The sequence below is a fragment of the Oculina patagonica genome, chromosome 10 (assembly GCF_052425735.1).
Source record: "Oculina patagonica isolate OP01 chromosome 10, crgOcupat, whole genome shotgun sequence".
Lineage (NCBI taxonomy): Eukaryota > Metazoa > Cnidaria > Anthozoa > Scleractinia > Oculinidae > Oculina > Oculina patagonica.
The window spans coordinates 3,909,722-3,930,751 of NC_135767.1; the positions used below are offsets into that span (position 1 = coordinate 3,909,722).

At 39.7% G+C, this 21,030-nt stretch overlaps 4 protein-coding genes across 4 annotated transcripts in view; 2 read left to right on the forward strand and 2 right to left on the reverse strand.

Annotated features, from left to right (window-relative positions):
* Window positions 1-21,030, forward strand: part of LOC144628824 (uncharacterized) — a 96,221-nt gene that overhangs the window by 56,767 nt on the left and 18,424 nt on the right. The gene's annotated exons all lie outside the window — the stretch shown is intronic.
* Window positions 1,141-3,634, reverse strand: LOC144667495 (transmembrane protein 168-like). The gene has a single exon (XM_078528916.1). The coding sequence runs from the start codon at window positions 3,392-3,394 to the stop codon at window positions 1,331-1,333; it is 2,064 nt and encodes a 687-aa protein (XP_078385042.1). The 5' UTR covers window positions 3,395-3,634; the 3' UTR covers window positions 1,141-1,330.
* On the forward strand, window positions 3,642-6,765 carry LOC144667496 (S-adenosylmethionine sensor upstream of mTORC1-like). The gene is made up of 4 exons (XM_078528917.1): window positions 3,642-3,785; window positions 5,011-5,293; window positions 5,795-5,909; window positions 5,999-6,765. Exons 1-4 carry the CDS (start codon window positions 3,695-3,697, stop codon window positions 6,731-6,733), a joined length of 1,224 nt encoding a protein of 407 aa, XP_078385043.1. The 5' UTR covers window positions 3,642-3,694; the 3' UTR covers window positions 6,734-6,765.
* On the reverse strand, window positions 8,535-18,128 carry LOC144667165 (uncharacterized). Its single transcript, XM_078528560.1, has 8 exons — window positions 17,956-18,128; window positions 14,309-15,961; window positions 12,217-12,450; window positions 11,434-11,711; window positions 10,673-10,793; window positions 9,995-10,155; window positions 9,543-9,783; window positions 8,535-9,133 (listed from the first exon to the last, which is right to left on the reverse strand). Exons 1-8 carry the CDS (start codon window positions 18,047-18,049, stop codon window positions 8,613-8,615), a joined length of 3,303 nt encoding a protein of 1,100 aa, XP_078384686.1. The 5' UTR covers window positions 18,050-18,128; the 3' UTR covers window positions 8,535-8,612.

Below are 21,030 nucleotides of genomic sequence, written 5' to 3' on the forward strand. Positions count from 1 at the left end.
AGAATAATTTCAACCCTATTTAAATATATTCTTACACATAGATAATGATATACAGCATAGAGAACCTGGTAAAACTATTTGAAGGCTCCAATCATGTTCATTTCCATAGATTATAAATAACTAGCATGGTTTATTGCAAATTTCTTAGTTTTTGATCAGCAGTGTTGCAAAACAGAAAAAAAAATTGCTTGTGATATTGTTTTCTTAGGAAGTACATTTGGTATCATTTTCTAACTAGTTTCTTATTAAATATTTTTAATTAAAATATTTTTCAAGAAATTCTCTGGTTAGTTATTTTGTCTTGGTATTAAAACTGTCATTTTTGTTGTGACTTGACTTGACAAACCCTAGAATTTTCACAGAAAAACTTTTATACACCTGTAGCTTCCAGTGTTTACCAGACTCAAGCCTCTAAAACCAACTGTTATATAAACCTAAATTCTCGCAACTTGCAACATACTTTAAGGAGAAAAAAGAATTAAGAGGAAATCCGCCAGGACTTCGAGTAGTTGTTGGACAAAATTATGTACCAAAACTATTTACACCTGATTGCAAGCTTTTGTGTTACTGCTTCAAATATCTTATCGAAAGAAATCTTTTCTAACAACACCACACATCGAAAACACATTTTGAAGTTCCGCTGAATTCCACTGAATCTCTTAAAAGATGTAAGCTTTTGCCCATAGCTTGTGAACTTTAAATATCATTTTCTCAGACTCTGATAAGAAATTGTTGTACCAGAATTATTTCCACCTTATTGCAAACTTTTTTGTTACTGCTTCAAATATCTTATCAAAAGAAATCTTTTCTAACAACACCACACATCGAAAACACATTTTGAAGTTCCACTGAATTCCACTAAATCGCTTAAGACGAATTTACAAAATGGCTACACGTGAGATTTTGCCCATACCTTGTGAACTTTGAAATTCATTTTCTCAGACTCTAATAAGAAATTGTTGTTGGTGTTATCACGGATAATTACTTACATCTTTACCTTTTATTAAGGGTAGGAAATAACGCAATAGGATTTAAATTATTCTGGAAATTGATTTTTGTCCAACTTTAATAAATATTACTTGACTTCCTAGTGGATTCCGTCTTAACATCATTAAGTACAGACTGTAGTTATGTTCTACCAAATTCTCAAAACTAACAATAAATGGAATATATGGTAATTTGTGAGGAGAATTAAGAGTTTGACCTTGGTATTGGAATGATAAAATTAAAGTGTGAATATGTATCTTTGCTGTTCTTAAAAAAGCGCAGTGCTGAGGAGGCCAAAGCTTAAAATACTGATCAGGCCTCATTAGCATAAGTACCTAAATATTCAGCGAACAAGTTTAAATCCATGACCAGTGTCGTAGACTGCTGGAGGGAACCAACGCATCTTCAGTCGACGGCAGCCATGTGTAAACCAGTCAAAGATACTAAGCACATTTGTGTTGCATGGCAAATGAGTGAAAATCTTTGTAATTGGTTTAATAAACCTTGGAAAGTTTTGTTCCACATGCTGGGCAATGTCCTCCACTGTTGGCTCATGAAACTTGAAACAACACCATTCTCTTGAAACGCCATAAACTGGCTTGACTTTCATGCTGTTCTTGTCCCAGTAATTTTCAGGTTTACCCGTTACTGCAGTAGTGTTGAAATCATCCCATAGTTTGGTAAGCTCGCCTAATGGAAATGTATTTCCCAACTCTGCGTCAAATGTGGCTGTCAATTTTCCAGTTTGGATTGCTATAAAGTCATTTTCAACTTTCCAAATATTGTCTACCCATTTATCTGAATGAGCAGTGTCTAGAAACAGCAAAAGTCTTGCCCCTGTTCCTGCGTTCTTGTTTCTCCACCATTTTAATATGCTTTCAAATGCAAGTGTTTTATCTTCTGTAAGAGCCCAGTCTCCATTACTTATCACATGGCCACTGTAGTAAAGAATGTATGTGTCATAGTGCAAACCTGGAAGAACACGCTGCTCAAAAAATGAGGTGATTTTCTTTTCAATGTAATCAGCAGAAATACCACTTGATGAAAAATCTGTACCAAAGTTATGAATCATGTGACTGGAGAAAAATCTTGAAACAATACTTATTAGCTCCATTGCTTTAGTGTTGACGGCTTGGAATGCATTCTCTGCAAGAATGACGACATCACCTGTCGGACTGTACTTGTGAGCAGGTGCGACCACAGCATACCCAATAGCTGTTCCTCCAACAGATTTTCCAAGCTTTGCAAGGATGTCATACATGACTAGTTCGACAGGAAGAATGGTTAAGAGCATGCCGATAAATGCTGGATTGGTTTCTTGCCATGCTGAAGCTATAACAAGCAATGTCGACAGCAGTGTGTAGAGCATGACTATCTGCGACACCAGACAGAAGTGACGGAGCCCTTTTGACGCCATAACTTCTGACATACTGTTGTCACTTAACTCTCCTCTTGCATTCAAAACATTGGAACATTCTTCTAGTTTTCCAACAAATCCCCAGCACGTCACAATGAACATAAAATGAAACCACACCCACGGTATAGACAAAAAAACGAATATAGGTAATCTGTAGACTGGCAAGTCAGGGTCTTTGACAAGTTGAATACTAAATGCATAGAATAGTGCTTCCAGAACTAACACTACAAGGATTTGCAATCTGTGAATGCATCTCCCCTGGAAAATAAACTTTTTCCATGTTTCCAAAAGCGATAACCTAGAAAAGTAAATGTCGACCAATGATTCGAAGGAAAGGTGGACGGTGAATGCTGATAAAATGTATGGGTTGTAGTTGACGTCACTGGCTGGAAAGAAATATACACTTCCTAAAAAGCACAGGCAAATGGCGCTTAGAAGAGAAATGCTTGATTTCATGTGAAATGCCATCAAGTGAATTGTCACTGCAACAATTATTGTTAGCATGCTACCAAAGTGCATAGTTCCTGTTGTTCCAGAGAGAAATCCCAGCAGAAACAAGCATTCTTCAGTTGTAAGAAATTTGGATTCATACGCTGGCGAGGAACATATTCTTTTAGACAAAACCTTGAAACAGTGCACACCAGTACTGGCCATGATAAGGATATCAGTCACATCTAAATCATGCAAGGAATCGATCAAATGGTCGAATGCGATCTCCGTGAACGACAGCACGCTAAAAAGAACACCCATCCAAAGATAGCTGAATCCGCGTCCAAAATCTCGGTACCCGTACAGATAGGTCGCTAATGAAATCAACACAGCAATGGCTACCGCGATTGCAAGGAAATGAATGCTTCCATCTGTTGTATGATGCAGCCAGCGCTCTCTGATACCATTTGCGGCTCCGGCGAAGAAAAGAAGGGAGCAAAGGGCAGATAAATACTGAGAGAGCTTGCTTGAAACTTTGGGCAGCATGTTGAATATTGCCATCAATTTGAACTTCGAAGATTGCTAGTCGACACGCCCGATGCAATGATGCAAATGATTTTTTTTTTCTTTTTTTCTAGATTTGTGTACGGTCTTCAAGTTTGATCAGGTCGATAAGCACGAACGTGCAAACCTCCGTTTCTTGCTAATCTAGGAGTGTTGAAAGCTTATAGCATACTTATTCAAATGTCTATTTTTGACGTTGCTTTGACACGTTGAGCGTCCGCCATTTTGATTATTTAGACCTGACTGCGCACGCTTCAGTTGCGAAGGACTGCTGTACATTTTGGCTCAAGTTCCAAGATGGCGGACGGTTTGTTGGATGTCGACCAACAAAAACTTTCTGATATCGTGAAAGGATTACATGGCAGATTAAGGAAACAATTAAGAGAAGGTAACAATTATATTTTTTATATTTCTCAGTCTGATAATGATGTAGAAAATCATCCCTGCACTTATCAGAAGGGTTAGAAATGACTGCAGAAACCTTTCATGCTGTCCTAAATATTTAGAAGGTTTATAGTCCTTTTTTAAAGCAAAGCCCCCAGATCAAAAGTTGTTTAGTACCCATGCAAACGTATCCTTTAAGGTATTCCTGCATTAGATTACCATACTGCTAATTTGATGTGGGTTTCAAAAAAAGAGCAATGTTCTGGTGTAGGATTATAGTCTTATTAGGCCTATAAGCTTACTGGGTTGTGTAAGCTGGCATCTTTTTATTCACACGTTGGCATAAAATTTTAACAAAAACTTTGCATACAGTGCATGTTCAGCTGAGATGAACACTGCCCCCCCCCCCCCCAGTGTCCTGAACCCCTCCCCATCTGTTGGCCTAGAGGCCCAATAATGGTCAGCACTTTTTCGCTTTGGAATCTTGGATTGGAGCAGCAAGTCTCAGGGTACTCCCTATAGTGGCATTTAGACTCTGCCCAGAAGTGGTACCTTTTCCTTTTTGCCTGGAAAGGGTAGCAATTTCACAAGTTAGAGTATACAAAACGGCGAGTAAAATGTACATAATAGATATTTTAATGGACCTTTCAAAATTTCTTGAACAGACACACTGAACAGTAACTTCATTAAAGTATTTTAGAAGGGTTACTCAAGTGAAAAATTAAGAAAAGAGATGTAGTCACCCTTCTGTAGATATGTGAAAAGGGTACCATTTTCTATTGAAGGTAAAAAAAAAGGGATACCTTTTCTGTCAAAAATGGACCGGTAAGGGAAAGTGTAAGGGTTTGGACCTAAGGGTAGAGCCTCCCTGTACAAAACTTTATTGAGTACCCCCCACCCCACCCCCCAGAGAAAGTGGTCTAGGTTCGAGCACTGACTGGGGGCACTATATCATGTTCTTGAACAAGACACTTGACTCTCACAGTGCCTCTCTCTAACTAGGGTATCAGTTATGCTTAAATATGCATGCTCAAGAAACCAGGATAAGCTCTGGTGAGATGAGTCACATTTGCCCAATGCAAACTCTTTTTAGTGTGAGTGGCAGAATACTCCTAGTCACATCATGCTGATGAAACCAGGATAAATTCTGGTAGTGCGGACACTAGCTGACAAAACCTCTGCAAACATACAATGATTTGTAATCTGCGTGCTGTTGGTTTCTTATAAAGCAAATGGTGACCACAAAAAAGTCTGGGAGTCCCACTGCACTGATAAAGAAAGCCTCCAGGAATATGCTTCAGCCATGCGTACACTGGCTGTTAATCACTGGACAAAACAGGCCCCTGAAGGAAGAGTTGAGTGGTGTTATGCAACAGCAACTGACTTCTTTAGAGGGGGAGGACTAAAAAAGTTGATGGAGAAACAAAGGAGAAGGCAGCAGTTTTCTGAAGATGTGAAAGAGTGTTGCTGCTGCTTTGTCACAAGAGACACTGAAATCTGTTCAGCTTCAATGTAAGTTTATTTTGTTTGTCTGTTATTTTATTTTTTTAAAGTAACAGAATTTTTCTATAGTGAGGAACCGTACTCTTGATTTCTGGCATTCTGTAGAGTTTTTTTTAATTATTTCTTTTATTATTGATATTACAAAACATTTACTTACAATACTTACAAGGACACAATACCTACAAGACTTACAAGACGTTTATAGTACAATAATTATAATGTTAATAGTACATTTATACAGTGCAGTGCTTACAAACTTTTGAAATGCGTTAGTTTAGAAGGACAAAAACAGATATACGGAAAAAAAAGATCAAGAAAAAAAAAGGCAAACATCGAAATATACATAAACTAAGTTAAAGAAAATATAAAGCAAGTACATAAAGTGATTTGAGCATGGTTTTTTCATCAAAAAGTTATGGGAAAGGGATCGCTATATTATAATGTGAGAGGAAGAGGCATTCTGTAGAGTTTAGAAACACTTAAATATCTTTTCACTATATCTGTCACCAGATATCCTACAGTCCGTGAAAAACTACTGCTTCTTGATGTTGGAAGTTGTTTTAATCCGTTTGCTGCTTATGATGGTGTTTATCCAGTTGCTATAGACTTACAGCCAGCAGATAGAGTAAGTAAATTTTGAAAATCACATTCCAAGAGGAGAGACTCAATATTATGTATTTAAATATTTAATGCATGTTTTTATTTATCCGACAGATGGTGTATGAATGTGACTTTCTTAATCTGGAATTACAAGATTTGCAACACACACAGCAAGGCGCGTGTCCTTGTGGGAGTTTTGATGATACAAAGACAACAAATCCAGAACTACAATCCTCGTCAAAAGAACTCGATAATATGGGCATAACAAGCCTTGAAAAAAGAACGTCAACACAACGGGAAAGCACTGCAACTTCACTTCTTGTTACAAATTCTGATGATTTGAACTTAGCGGACTCTCTTCTTGAAGACAAAATGCTATACTTGGAAAGCTTTTTAAAAGAAGGAAAACAAGTCAAGATTTTTCCATCTGAAACGTTTCACGTTGTTGTATTTTCTCTTCTCTTGTCGTATTTTCCCTCTGCTATTCAAAGGTGGGAGTGTTGCCGCAGAGCACATCGACTTTTACGCCCAAACGGTCTCCTATTAATCATTACACCCGACTCAAGTCACCAAAATAAGAACGCGTCCATGATGAAATCTTGGAAGGCTGGGATCGAGTCGTTAGGATTTGTGCGATGGAAATACGAGAAGCAAACGCATCTTCACTGCATGGCATTTCGTAAGGTAGCTCCGTGCCACTCCTGTGACCGTGGCAACGGTGATGCTGGAATGATGTACATTCCTCAAGATTTTCAAGAAGAAGAAGATGAGGACTGTTTTGTTGGTTGGCGAAGTGAAGAGGATGATTCTGTAATAATGGAGTGTTTTAGCGAACTTCCAGATTTGTAGGTGTAAATTGAAGTAAAAAGTAGTCTCGAAAAGAAGACTAAGCCTAAATTCCTGGCAAAACGAGGAAACATGTTTCCCGAAACATTTATAGCGCGCGCATGTTTCCTCACCTCAATGTTTCCCAGTTTTGCCATATGGGAAACATTGTTTCCAGCGCCAATTTTGCTTCCAGGAAGCAAAATTTGCTTCTGCTACGGCAGAAACATTTCGTGCTTCCGCGCGGCATGGAAACGTGGCAAAACGAGGAAAAAATTATGGAAACATGTTTCCTGCATGTTTCTGGAAACATGTTTCCTCGTTTTGCCAGGCCTTAAAACAGCTTTACTTTCTGTTGACCCTTGCCTGATTTTCGAGGGCGTGCAAACTTTCAACATCCATGTTACAGTTGAGGCAGCAAAAACTTGTCGATGGCACATTCCAGTCTCCGAAACGTGACTGAGCCCGCAATTTTCATCTCAAAGTTGCTAAGCAACTGATTACGCGATGATGACGTAAGTTTCGGAGAACGCTCGAGTTCTCGTACTATTTATTCTTTGATTGGATCAATAACAAAAGGAAACTTAACGGAAAAAAACGCACTTGCTCCCCGACACTTTGCAATTACTGAGAGAAAGTATGTTTACTAGGCTTAAGCCCTGGCCAAACGGCAACGCAAGTGGACGCAAGTAGTCGCAAGTTCAACTTGCGTACAGACTTGCGTTGCGTGGCCCGGCAAACGGACACGCAAGTTTTAATAGTCGCAAGTCAACGCAAGTGCACGCAAGTCCTGGCCAAACGGAGACGCAAGTGGACGCAAGTTTTCAACTTGCGTTGCCGTTTGGTCAGGGCTTTACGGTATATGGGAGAATTTTATTGTTAAAAGTAAAGTTCTCGATAGCAAAATTGATGTCTGACAAAGGTGAAGCTAGAGTTCTGGATAGAGAAGTTTTTAGTCGAGTCTCGTTATTCGGAATTGCCTTGGGTTTGCTTTACTAAGCTATGCGATTGGTATAAGCGTCACCTATCTACTCAACCAAACAGATGCAAAACCAAAACAAGAATTTGCTTCTTGCTTTTTTGGTTCATTGTGTTGTTTACGGTGATTTCCCATTGTAATTGCATGTGTTAGTTTTAGGACACTAAAATGAACTCCACAGTTCAGTCCGTTACAGTTGACAGTTTTGCACATGAAGGGCAAAGTTACTCAATGCCATTGGCTTTTTCGTTAATGTTCGTCCAGGGTAAGAGAACTCCAAAGATTCCCGTTAACTTCGACTATAACATTTTGATAGATCTGTGAATATTCTAAGTAGATAAGAATAGACTCCACTTGTTTCATGCTTTTGCACTCGAGGAGAAAAGTCGACCAAACAAGAAACAAATCGCTGAATTTGGGTTACACATTGGAAAGCCACAAGGCAGGAAATGGCTACTGTAGTTGTGCCATGCCATTGTGCACGATGTTGCAGACAGGGGGCACATGAATGTTGCGAAAGAACGAGATTTCACTTCTGAAACTTTTCGCACTACAATTTTAGAGGTGGATGCACATGAGTTTTATCTATTGTGCGCAGTGTTGCACTGGTCAGGGCCATAACTGCATGTGAAGAGATAGTAAAACACTAACTTCGTTCTGCATGTGAAGAGATAGTAAAACAAATAATATGCGTAGTAAATAATACTTTATTTATTGAATATCCAGCATACAAAAGGTTTTTATACAGCAATAGGAAAATAAGTTTGATTTAATATTTAAAATTAAGAACGCATTTGTCTTATAGTCTGTGTTCTGATTAAAATGTTTAGAATTTCGTTTAAGTAAGAAATGTTTCCATCCAGCAGAAATTGATAAAAAAAAAGTCAGGGATTAATACATTCAGTGGAGATTGGAATTATAAGGTCAGTTCAGAATTCGGTTAGGTTTGTAGACCAGTACAAACGTAATAACAGCGAGGAAAATAAGGTGATTTTGAAGACGAATCCGGTCGCTTTTATTGTAATACGGCTCGTGTTCATGATGTTGATCTCGTTTCATTCGCCGTTTAGTAATTATTGACATGGCCCTTGGTAAACCAATCCTTTGCCCGCGTTCTTTGATGACAGCGGCGGCAAGCAGTGCTTTGGCGGGCTCCAGGTCACTTTTGGCGGGAGAATTGATGAACGCGACAGTTTTCGCCACCACCTGCTCGCACGCGTCCTTATCCTGGAACGTGATTGGTTTATACACCACTGAAACGTCGTGTGTGTCCACAAGATCTACGGTCAGTTGACATTTTTCCAGGCCGCCAAACTGGTTAGACAGGTTTTTCAGTTCGGAGAAGATGACATCGCTTCGGCTGAGGTCTTGGGGTGGTTGGATTTTGTCGTTCAAGCATATCATATCTCTTGCTGCAGTGTCCAGTCGAATGCTTACAGCCGTACCTGAAATAATAACACGTGTTGAAATAAAAAGAAAACTAGCACGGCAGCGCACGTAATTAAGATCTGCGTTAGATTTTTCCACCTCTTTGTATGGCAGTGTAGTATTATAATGCAGAATGGATTCTGCGAACGCACTAACTGGTTAAAATAACATCTACAATGTGGTTTATAAAGCACTGGATTTTGCGTGCGCTGACTCACTTTTCTAGTTTTCTCAAAGGGCCTGTTAAGGTTTCTTTTTTATAATGCCGGTAGATGGCTTTGGCTTGTTGAGCTTGCCGACTATTTTTCCTATGAATTTGGTCTTATTTTGCGGAAATTGACTTCAAGTCGTGCTTAATGTTTCATAAAGCACGCCAAAATTAAATTCTAAATCACCCAGATATTTGATTTGTGATCAACTCCTTACCACATATGGGGCAACAGCTTCCTTCAGGAATAACAGGATTTACACAATTTACATCAGGACAGCGAGCGAGCTCAGCAACAGTCTTACAGCGAGGGTTAAAGTGTCCCACTAAGGCGCTGTTCTCCATAAAGTGGTTGTTTTTCGGATCCACTTCGTCACACTGTCCAGGGTAGTCTACGTGACTGTTGTGAAGAGAAGCGTGACAGATGCTCTGAAGCGTCACACCATCCACACCACACATCTGGAGAGCAAAAAATGTGTCAAGTATTTTAACAGACGTGAATTAAGAACATTTTTTGTACGTTGAAACAGTTGCTTCTCTTCGCCTCTTACGCAGTAGTCCGCGTGACCAATTGGCGTTGCTTACTTGCGTGACTTAACGATGTGACTCACATAACTGAGTAACGCGAGTCACGCAAACGCTAACGTAAAAAAGAGATGCTGCATCTTACCCTTGTGTCGTAAGTAAGACACTCTTCTTTACACGATCCGTAGTAAGCCAAGGCGACACCTTTGCCGAACATTTCGCACTTGCTCATGTAATTGTTGTGGTCCTCGCCACACATCTGCTCTACGTGAGCCGAGCTGCAGTTTAACGTTTCCTTGGGGGAGACTGAAAAAGAGACAGCGAGTATGAGTAAGAATTTCAAAGATTGCTAATCGCCAACGGATAAGTGTCATCGAAGCCCGAAGAGGTACCGACCGTCTTTGTCCAATCAGAAAAGGACGCGAGACCCGGGACCGAAAGTTGTCGGTCACCTCAGCTTGTCACCGTGAGCTTTCGTAACACCAATTCAAAACTGGCCAATCACGACAAACTCAAATAATGAACCAATCAGAATTCTGAGCAAAGATACGCAATTGGTTCTAAAGGCGGTAAAAATGCAACCAGTGTCGGGCGCGGGAAAACATGTTCCCGGTGCTAAGAGCGGGAAAAGACGAAACCCGTGTGCCAGGCGCGGGAAAACACGCGTCAGCCTAACCTCCTCATGTGATTGGTCGAGAACACATCATTTTTGCTGTGATTGGTTAGAGTGCATTGCAAGTGTTTTACGAACCAATATGAAAGCTAAGCAAACGTAAAACAAAAGCTTACACATGATAACGGTAGTTTTATATGAAATTCTTACCACACTGATGCTGTGAACACTCAATAATGTCTCCATTTCTAGTGGTAGCAGCAAGACACGGTCCTCTTCTATCGACGATACAAATCTCGTGTTCTGCGCATTTGACTCCAGTGCATGGGTGCTAAAATGCGAATTAAGTTTTGAAACATTTAGAAACCAATGCAAAACAAGGAACAAAACGAACATTTTAATGTGAAAATTCCACCAAATTATCATACGCCCAGTTGATCTGAAAGCGGACTACCTTATCCAATGGATACAATTTCTACATTTTTTAGGCAAACTTATACCATAAAGATTTTTTTTGTACAGTAAGCCTGTAACGTTTTCTCCTGTAAATATATAATCCACTCGAGAAACTGCTATACTGTCTTGATGTATAATTTTTCGTAAAAAGAATCAAAACATTTTGAAATTTGGGTATAAAGTCCAGTGTTTCTCTTATACTATCTTGTTGCCCTTGGCCGGGCCTTTAGCATTGATGTAAGTTTATTAGCGTTTACTCAGTTTTGTTAATAGAGCGATTTTCACTTGAGTGTCGAAATTAAGTGAGTGGTTTAAAAAACTCGCGCTCTTTCTCAGCCAATCGGAAATGTATTTACTTTGAGTTTTGATTAGTTTACTGGATTGTCTGCGTCCCTTGTGATTGGTCAGAGTAATGGTTTTGGTTTTACGACACTCAATCGAAAAAGAATCGCAGAACAGACCAAGAAAGAACAGACCCTTTGTGGCATTAAACTAAATCAATAAAAAGTACTCACCAAACTCTCACACTTTCCTTGTTTCACATCCTCGACACCAAATCCACCACATTGAAAAGCATGGCACATCGATTGGTACGTTTTCCAGTTTGGTCCACATACAGGGGACACAGGCTCACTATCGCATTCCATGCACCAGTCCTTGCCTCTGACGACCCCCTCATTTAGAATGGACATCAATGCGTTTTCCAAAGTGCTGTTGCCAACGGCACCCGTTCGGTAATTGGTGTAGTTGTAATTTGAGGAGGGGCATCGAACACGAGTACACAGCAACTCCCCTGGAAGTGTAGAGTATTTTTTGAAACTTAATTAATTTGTAAGAAGAAAGTTTAAATCGAGTAACGGGAGAATACGAGAAGGTAGGGGATGGGTGGAGGGCGGTTTTTGTCCTATCCCCTCCAGAGCGCATCTGCGTGAGATTCGGGCCGAAAACTCCACACTGATGACGTATCACAAAAGAAAGTCGTGTAGTGTATGATTGGTTCTTAATTGCGCGCGAAAAATCTGGAATATTGCTTTTCGAGTCTCATCAAAGATTTCTCTCGCACGTACGGAGCAGAAAAGTGTGTGCGTTAGAAGTCCTTTGTTTTTCGCAGGCAGCATGCCGTATACTTAGTTAATGATTGCATTGAGACCTATGTAGCTCTCGCAAGACTCCTAGACCTGTAGCAACGGATATTTGACTTCAGTCGAGAGAATTAGGAAACAATTCTCTAACAGTGCCCGGCCAATGACTGGTAAATGTCTTTCTGATCTTTCCCATCTAAACTTTACATCTCTTACCATTACGACAAACGCAGTTGTTACATCCATCAAAATGTCTTGCGCCATCTGCCAATTCTCCCTTCGCCATTGGACACGGCCTAGCAAGTTGCTGGTCACAAAGTTCAGGCTTTGCATCACAGATAAGTTCACCTATTTTACACTGGCACACGCGGCATTCGGCTCTGATGTACACTATGGTTTGGTCTGTTATCTTCTCAGCGAGGGCTGGGTGAGTACAGTGAGTCGTGGGTCCTAAGAGAAAAATAAAATAATAGTTTCAACAAGGGAACCATCTGCTAGATAACTTTATATTCTTCTTGTTAGTAAGAAGGCCCGGGCACACATTGCAAGATTGTGCGCAGTCTGAATTGCACCAACTCCTTAACTCCTTAACCCGAAATATGCAATAATTTGGCACTAAGCCGTTAGGGTACTACCTCCTTCTATCATCATCATCGAGGTTATCTTTTAAACATCAGAACTTCCGTGCCGCATCAGAAACGCCGCGCGAAATGTTGTAGCATGTGACCGCGCCGAATAAATATGTTACGCGAAATATTTTAGCCTTCAAAACAACCATAGGCGTACGGGCCGGGGGGGCAGGGGGGCTGCAGCCCCCCCCAAGTTTATAATTATAATTATAATTATAATTATATAGAGAGAGGAAACCAGCGAACCTAAAACCCACTGGAATCGCTTCAAAACGCCCCCAAACGGCATAGAAACACAAGATTTCTATAGAAGAGGATAGGTAAGTCGATTTTATCGGATATTTTCCCTTTATTTTGAATTATTTTTTACGATCGTTATATTCCCATACAAACCCTTATAATGATAGGAAACCAGCGAACCTAAAACCCACTGAAATGGCTTCAAAACGCCCCCAAACGGCATAGAAACACAACATTTGTATAGAAGAGGATAGGTAAGTCGATTTTATCGGATATTTTCCCTTTATTTTGAATTATTTTTTTACGATCGTTATATTCCCATACAAACCCTTATAATAACGTTATTACGCAATGTCATATGTGGTCTATATGTTGACGGCTCCTTTAGGAGCTTGGGCTACCTGTGGTTTTTCGATCGATGAGCGCGCGGTGAGAACGGCGAGAGAAATGGACGCCAGCGGAAAACGGAAGAAGCCCCCCTCCCCCCGCGTGCTTGCTCGCTCGCTTCGTTTGCGTTTTCGCGTTGAAAAATCGAGAGGCTGTGGACAGTCTAGTACTGGATAGGTCAATTACCTTGCAGGATTTATTTTGAAAGTTCGCTTCTGGCTTGGAGAATTTGGCGATGGAGGAAAAAACATCGATATTATTCGAAGAACACAGGTATGGAATGCAACAAAATAAAAAATAATTAAATATAACCAAAAAATGCGCCCACCCGCTCTCCTTTTTTTTTTTTATAGAAATCCGGACTAGAAACATTTGTTTTTTTACTTGGCCTAAATTATTACTTGCCATCGCACCTAGTCAACAATGACATGGATCGTATTGTTGATATCTTCGGCCGTCGAAATGGTAGAGCCAGCAATTTCTTAATTAACGTGTTTTATGAGCTCATATGATAGATTCTTATGTAAGAATTTTTCACTTCATATGTAGCCCTGTGTTAGTGCACCGAATGACCCTCGTTTCTTCTCGACTGTTTCATAAAAATTTGGGCAACTTGCGAGAATTTTTTGGGCAACTGTCTCACCGCCCCCCCTGGCAAAAAATTGCCCGTACGCCTATGAAAACAACCGTTCCCGCATTTTGGGCGCGGGAAAATTGAGGCGATACAAAAAGAATAAGAGTGGTGGGAGGGAGAGAGGAGAGAAGGTAAACCCGTATTTTCCCCTTCCCTCCCGCCCCCCTCCCACTTATCCTATTTTTTTGCACTCGCCCCAATTTTCGCCTGGCCAAAATGAGGAAACCTCTTCATGATCAGTTGTACGGGAACGCCTGCTACGGAGAATAGCAGCGTTTCAGTGTATGTGTCCGGGCTTCAATCGCATTGCTAAAAAACAGACGAACCCATAACCCATCCAAGAACGATTTGAAAGAGTTTCACTCTGGCATAACCTCGGAAGACAAAACTACTGAATGACACCAATCATGCCACAAACCTGATGGTAAGGGTTCCAAGGGATCACTCGTGTTTATGAACTGCAGTAGATGTCTAGAATTGCCTCTTCTGAATTCCTGAATCTTCTCAGCTTTTCCATCTTCACTCTGTGACCGCTTGTCAATCTTTCTATTTCCTGGATTGATATTCTCGCCATGGTCCTTTCCCTCCACAGCGTCCCGCATCTCCACAGCAAACATCCTCTGTTTCGGCTCATCGCTTTCATCAATGTAAAAGTCCTCCACGTTTTTCAAACCATTTTCTGATCCTGTTTGCGGTTCCACATCTCTAATCTTCTGGTCATTTGGGGCTTTATGAGATAGAGGTCTAGCTTTCTTCTTTTTGGCGGTCGTATCTTTGGTTGAGACATCGGTTTTCTTTTGGTGCGATAGATCAACTTCTGCGTGAACTTTAAGCTTTTGAGACTGATGTGACTCTTGATTGCCAACTGAAGAACTCTTCTTTTTACCTGAGGAGAACTTTTGGATTTTTTCTCTGATGACGTTTTTCTTCGGGAACTTGTTTTTGTTACCGAGTTTGTTTTTCTTCCTGGCGATTTTCTTTTGCGAGCCTGGACCTTCTTTCTTTTTTCCTGAGATCTTTTCTTTACCTTTTCCCTTGTCGTCTTTGCTGGCTTTTTCTGTTTTAGAATCTGAATCTCTACCGTTGTCCTCTTCGTTGTTTTCTTGGTCTCTTACTGAGAGGTCTTCTCTCCCGGATAAATCCGTTTCATCTTCTTCATCTTCAGATATCAAGCTCCCTTCATTCTCCTCCCATTCATTCTCTCCTTCAGACTTATGCAAATCACGCCGTTCGTAAATACTGTTTAGACCTTCTTCTCCGGATTGTTCATCTTCATATTCCTCGTCTTCGTCTTCATCTTCTCCCGCGATCTCCTGTTCGGTTCTGCCCACCACCACGTCACTATCACGTGGATACTTCACGTGCTTCGCTCTGTGGTGCACGTGCAAAGTTTTGATGTGCTCGTGATCGTAATCTCGCTCGCCTGAGAGTGATTCGTCATCGTTTTCTTCAGGATCTTCTTCTTCATCCGTGATGTAACCAAACTCGCCATTTTTCTCTCCGTGAGAATGGAGATGCATTTTAAAGTGTTCCCATGGAGTTTTCGCATCTTCGTCGTCAATTGGGGAACGGCTGTTAAAATCGCGCGTCTCTTTGCCATGAACGTGAAGCTCTTCAATGTCACTGTCCTCTCCAGAGAATTCAACATAACCATCTTCGTCCTCAGGGTCAGTTTCCTTTCTTTCTTTTAGCTTTTTCTCTCCTTGGTGGTCGCTTTTGTGGATGTGATAATGAAGGTCTCTAACGTCAATATGGCTCCCATCGCCCGAATAACCATCTTTCTCTTCCTCGTCATCACGCACGTGCCTGTCCGATACCTCAACATGAATCTCTCCATCTTTTTCAGGATTACCCTCGTCTTCAATGCTACTTTCGTCATGTTTCTTGTTTTCCTGGCCTGGATCCTCAGCATGATGAATAACCGGTTTTTCCTGTAGCTGACGTTCGTGAAGGTGGTGATGTTGCGCATGTTCAAATGCGGCGGCTACGACATTTTTTAGCTTTGTTCCCTCGATCTGTTGTGCTGTCTGTCTTGACATCCCCTCCATAAGGTCGACATCTATATCACTATCTGATTTTAAAAAAAAGTTGGAACTGTCAGCCACAGCAATAAATTTTTCGCGTGATTAGTTCTCCTTTCGTTCGAGAATGGCGACTAAAATTTGGCCCGAAAAATTCCATAGTGATGACGTAGCTCTACAGAGATCCGTGCAGTCTCTCTGATTGGTTGTTACTTACGCGCGAAAATTCAGAAATGACCAACAACCAATCAGAGAATGAAAAGATTTGGCCAAAATTCCTGGTAGTTGTTTTCAGCGTTGCGAAGTCATCGATATTGACGCTTAGAGCGGTTTTCACTTGAGTGTCGAAAGTAATTCGCGTTTGCATTGGTTTTGCATTACTATGCTCAGTGATTGGTGTAATACTCTCGCGCCAATTTCTCAGCCAATCAGAAGTAAAACCAAAATCAATCGTGACTCGCTTGCGCACGTTTTTCCGCGCTTCGTGCCGGCTATATGTATTTGATTCGAGTTTTGATTGGTTTACTAGATTGTCTGTGTTCTTTGTGATTGGCTGGAGTGATTACTTTGGTTTTGGTTTTACGACACTCAATTGAAAACTGCTCTATTCAGGAAATTGTATTCAAAAATTGCTAGACAATGCCGCTATGCATGTTGGGTAAACTTGGGTCCCTCGTTTGGACACACATGGTGGTCACATGAGCATACAACAAATAAAGTATATCTGCTATAAAGTCCTATAAAAAAATTCAAATAAGAGTTATGGATGATCATATTAATCTAAATATCGATTTTTTTTTTTGCGTTTTTACCATTATAAATAATGGTAACAGGACTGAGTGGAGCCCAATTAGTTAAACATGGATATAATTGAACGCGAAAATATTGAAATATTGTAACAAAATATTGTATTCACTCACAACCTTGGACTAGGTATTTGTGATAACGCCCTCATTTTAAATTGCAGGTAGTTCAAAACGATCCGAAACAGAAACTGATTTTTCACGAGGCTGTTTGTTTAGAGATGAATATGTTTATAGACGAAACCATTTGCCAGAGTTGCATTCTGACCTTATCAAAGACAAAACATTTGGCGGCGAAAGCGAAAAGCGTTGTTACCGAACCATCTATTTGCTGAGGGTGCATAACGGTGGAATTTCGGTACGAGGCTGTTTGATATTGGATAAGTTGTTCGAAACCCAATGCACCAACGCTTAGATGTTCAGTGAGATTTGGCTTCAAGACTATGAACAGCTATAAAACTGAATATTTAAATAATTTTAAAATAGCAGCTTTATATAATAAAGTATTCTCTTATCTAACACATCTCTTCTATACTATAAAGTAGGCTTGTGTATCAACACACTAAGCTTATAGTGGAGTGTAACTGTGCTTTCTGCTCAGATCATGCCATAGTTAGTAGTACTACTAACTATATACAGATGAAAGTTTCTTTACGAAGCTGGATCTTTATTTAAGAGTAATAATAGGAATTGTTTCATCTAAAATTGTTTTGTTTTTGAGTCGTTTATCGCTAACGACAAATGCATTCAACTCTCAGAAAATGTACCTGATCTTTGTTTATTACCCTTCCGCCATTAATGTTTGAAACGATTGTGTAAATTCACTTTCTGGTTCTAGTTGTTTCTTACATCTAACAGTCTCTATAGATAAGCATATACCACAAAATCGGTTGAGTTGGCTGAAAAAACAAGGAGATAGAGGTCAGAAACCTTCAAAATCCAAACAAGACAAAACTTCGTCTTAGATAACTTAAGCTTAATAGTAGTTTAAGATTTCACAATTTCAATGAAAATTATTTTTGCAGACCGTTGGTTTCGGTTCCGAAAGATGTAACGAGAATTTTGAAACTGACAAGACAGTAAGTTCCTAAAGGCAGTGCATTACTCAGAAATAGTCACGAATTTAAAACACAAAAGATCTAATTAGCAAAAAACCTTTTAAAGCTGAAGCGAATGGTTTTCTTCGATCTGAAATTAGTTAGATTTCACAACAGCGTGCGAGTTTACACTGGTTTACTTACCTCGAGTTCCCCGACTTCTTTTACTATCAATTCGGCAAGGATTTAAAAGAACCACAATAACAAGAAGCGTCGTGAGTTGCCGTCTATGCAGCATTTTGTGGATAAATGCTAAGAACACAAAAAAACTAAGGCAAAAATAACATCGTTGGATTGTATTCTGGCAGTGAAATCGACATTGTTGTCCGTTTACTTGACTAACGCCAGCGTGACGTCACACGCTAGTAGATTCCCGCCAGTTACGCGAGCGCTTTTCATTAGGGAGGGGTGGGTAAGGACGGCTAAAAATCAACGTTTTGAATCTGCTGATTACTTTTTAAGGCGGCACGTTAAAAATAAAACAAGTCCTGAAAAACGCCTTTTCATTAATTTTTTTAATGTACATGATTTAAAATCTTGACTACGGTGAATTTGATTCACAAACCTCAGATAAAGTTTATAGCGCGCGCATCATCCGTTTTGTTTGCATACGAACGCCAATTCTGTTCAAAGACCTTGATGAAAGCAGGATTACACTGGATTGGCTGTAAGGGTGTAAATAAATTATCGCAAGAGCAATAGGAATTCTGGGCAATAGGTCGGAAAAATCTCTTAAACAAAGGCCTGAAGCAGAATTCTGGAATTAGTCAGTAATTAGTAATTTTTAAAAATTCTGGAATTATTTATAACCGTTAAATACGAAGTTATATTTAGAATTTCGTGTTTCTGTCAGTTGAATTTGCTATATATCAATCTTTGATTAAAGGTATCCAAACTATGCGAAAATCTAATATATTCAAAGCAAAATACTAATTTTAAATTCTTGAGATCTTTTAATCAAGGAAAGCAGACAACTGACTTGTTTTAATTTGCTGACAGTGTAAAATTTTTTACAGAAAGTGAGGAGACATTCTACAACAATTTCAGACATGCGTAATAACAAACCACGATGCAAAGACAAAAAGTGCAGTTTGAAGTTTATCGCGCAGGATGTGAAAAGCACTTCTTAGGTCCAAATAAAAACATGAAATTTTGCCTTTGTGTTACACGTTCTCCATAACACGTATTATCGTTTGATTATTATTTCATGTTGTTTCGCAGAGGACGACTAAGAAATGTAGCAAGATGTTTGATGCACGTACAGAGCTATTTTACTGCTCATTATTAAACGTTTTACAAGAGCTATCTCGCGATATTTTAAGTCATTTTTCTGATATACAAAATTACTTTCAAATTGATGGAAACCTTACAAATAATAGATTTCTAACGCAGAAAAACTCCAAAGAAAAATTTTTTTTAAATAACCAAAAATACCAAAAATACACAAGGATTAAGACGGATTTTAAAAAAACAAACTTGAAAACACTAGTCAATTTTTCAAGATCTTTAAAGTGCCTTTTGCGTGGCCACTGCTGCAGGTATTGCTTGCTTAACTACCCTAAAATCTATATGCTTTGTGTGTTATGGACGACGGGGTTTTGAAGTTCTGTTTTTATTACCACATTAAATTTGCAGGTAGTTCAAGTAGTTCTTAAAGTGGCACCAGTTATTGTTAACATTAAGAACCTCAGCCGGAACGTAGCTACAGAATTAATCCTGCGTTACTTGAATTAAAACAAATTTTCAATCAGGTTTTCTGAAAATGTTCATTCATCATATCTCTCGGACAGAAGTAAAGCTGGACGCTTGAAAACAACAAATCGACAGCATCAAAACTGTTTGTTCATTAAAATTTTATTTCTACCCGCAAAACCAAGTAAAACACGACTATCTTTTCTGAAAATTACCAGAAATTGTGCACGCCTTTCCTTTTCTAAATTTCCTCCCATTCTTTTATTTAATAATTACAATTACACCATAAAAAATAAGACAAAAAATCGGTCACTTCTAGATGTATTAACAAAATGTAAAAATGTTTGGGATAGCAGGTATACATTACAACTTGAAAAGCAATATGTCTGCTTCGTAATATAAAAGGAAATATTTCAACTAGTTTCTATCAGATTCTACGGGTAGTCTACACCGATACAATTTACAACGCCATTTTTTCTACTGTACAATTATTCGAATACAATCGCTATTAGTTTACAAATAAATTTGAAAAAAAGAACCCCGTATGTTTATATTCGCATCTTTAGATTAGGGTGTGGTTGATAGAAAAATCGAACTCATCAAATTTCAACATTTTCGCTCCCGGAATTCGAATATTCCTGCAAACATTGACAGAATATTTTCACAAATTAAGATTCCCTTGCCAGCTAGCACAATCCTCTTCAATTCCAGTTCAAATATATTTGGATAACGAGGAGAAGCTTGCTAAACCACGAAGCTCTCGCGTAAAAATCTCCCTTCTGCTTGCAGTGTTTTCAAATTCTATTCTACACCTCGACAGCCATAAAAATATTCAGTAACGCTGGCTTCTTATTGAAGCAAAGTTTTGGAAATGTTTCTTCATAAGGCATGTTGTTTGTTCAGTTCTTTACTCTAAGTTGATGATGAAAGTCTGCTAACAATGAATCGATGTCCGTGAGAATGTAAACGTTAAACTAACACACAACAGCACCCTTGTTCTTCCTCCTCAATTTTTTTCTCTTCGTCTTTCTTTTCGTCACTTTTCTTGTCATCCCCTTCGGCCGATTTTTCGGCGTCTTTTTTCTCGTCTCCCTCGCCGTCTTTCGCTGCTTCTTTATCGCCTCCGGCTCCTTCTTCGTTTGCATTCTCCTCTGCAGGTTTATCTCCACCTTCCTCCGCGGCCGGGGCAGCTTCCCCTTCTGCAGGCGGCTGTTCGCCTTCAGCCGGCGCTTCAGCCGCTGGAGGAGTCTCGCCTTCGGCGTCTGCCATGTTTAAAACTTGAGATAAAAATGTCCACTTCTACGAGCTTACAAATCCTTGACTGCCTTATTGCACGGCATGTAATGTTGTTTATAGTCGGACGGCTTCGTTGTGCTCTTCACCCACGCGTGAAATGACATAAAATATTTAAAAAGCGTTTACTCGGCGGGTTGTTATGGCGATGCATGTCAACGCGGGAAATATGACAGCCCGTGCAACCTCTCAACCAATCACTTTTCGTTATTTAGCTTTCTGCATGAAGCTTAC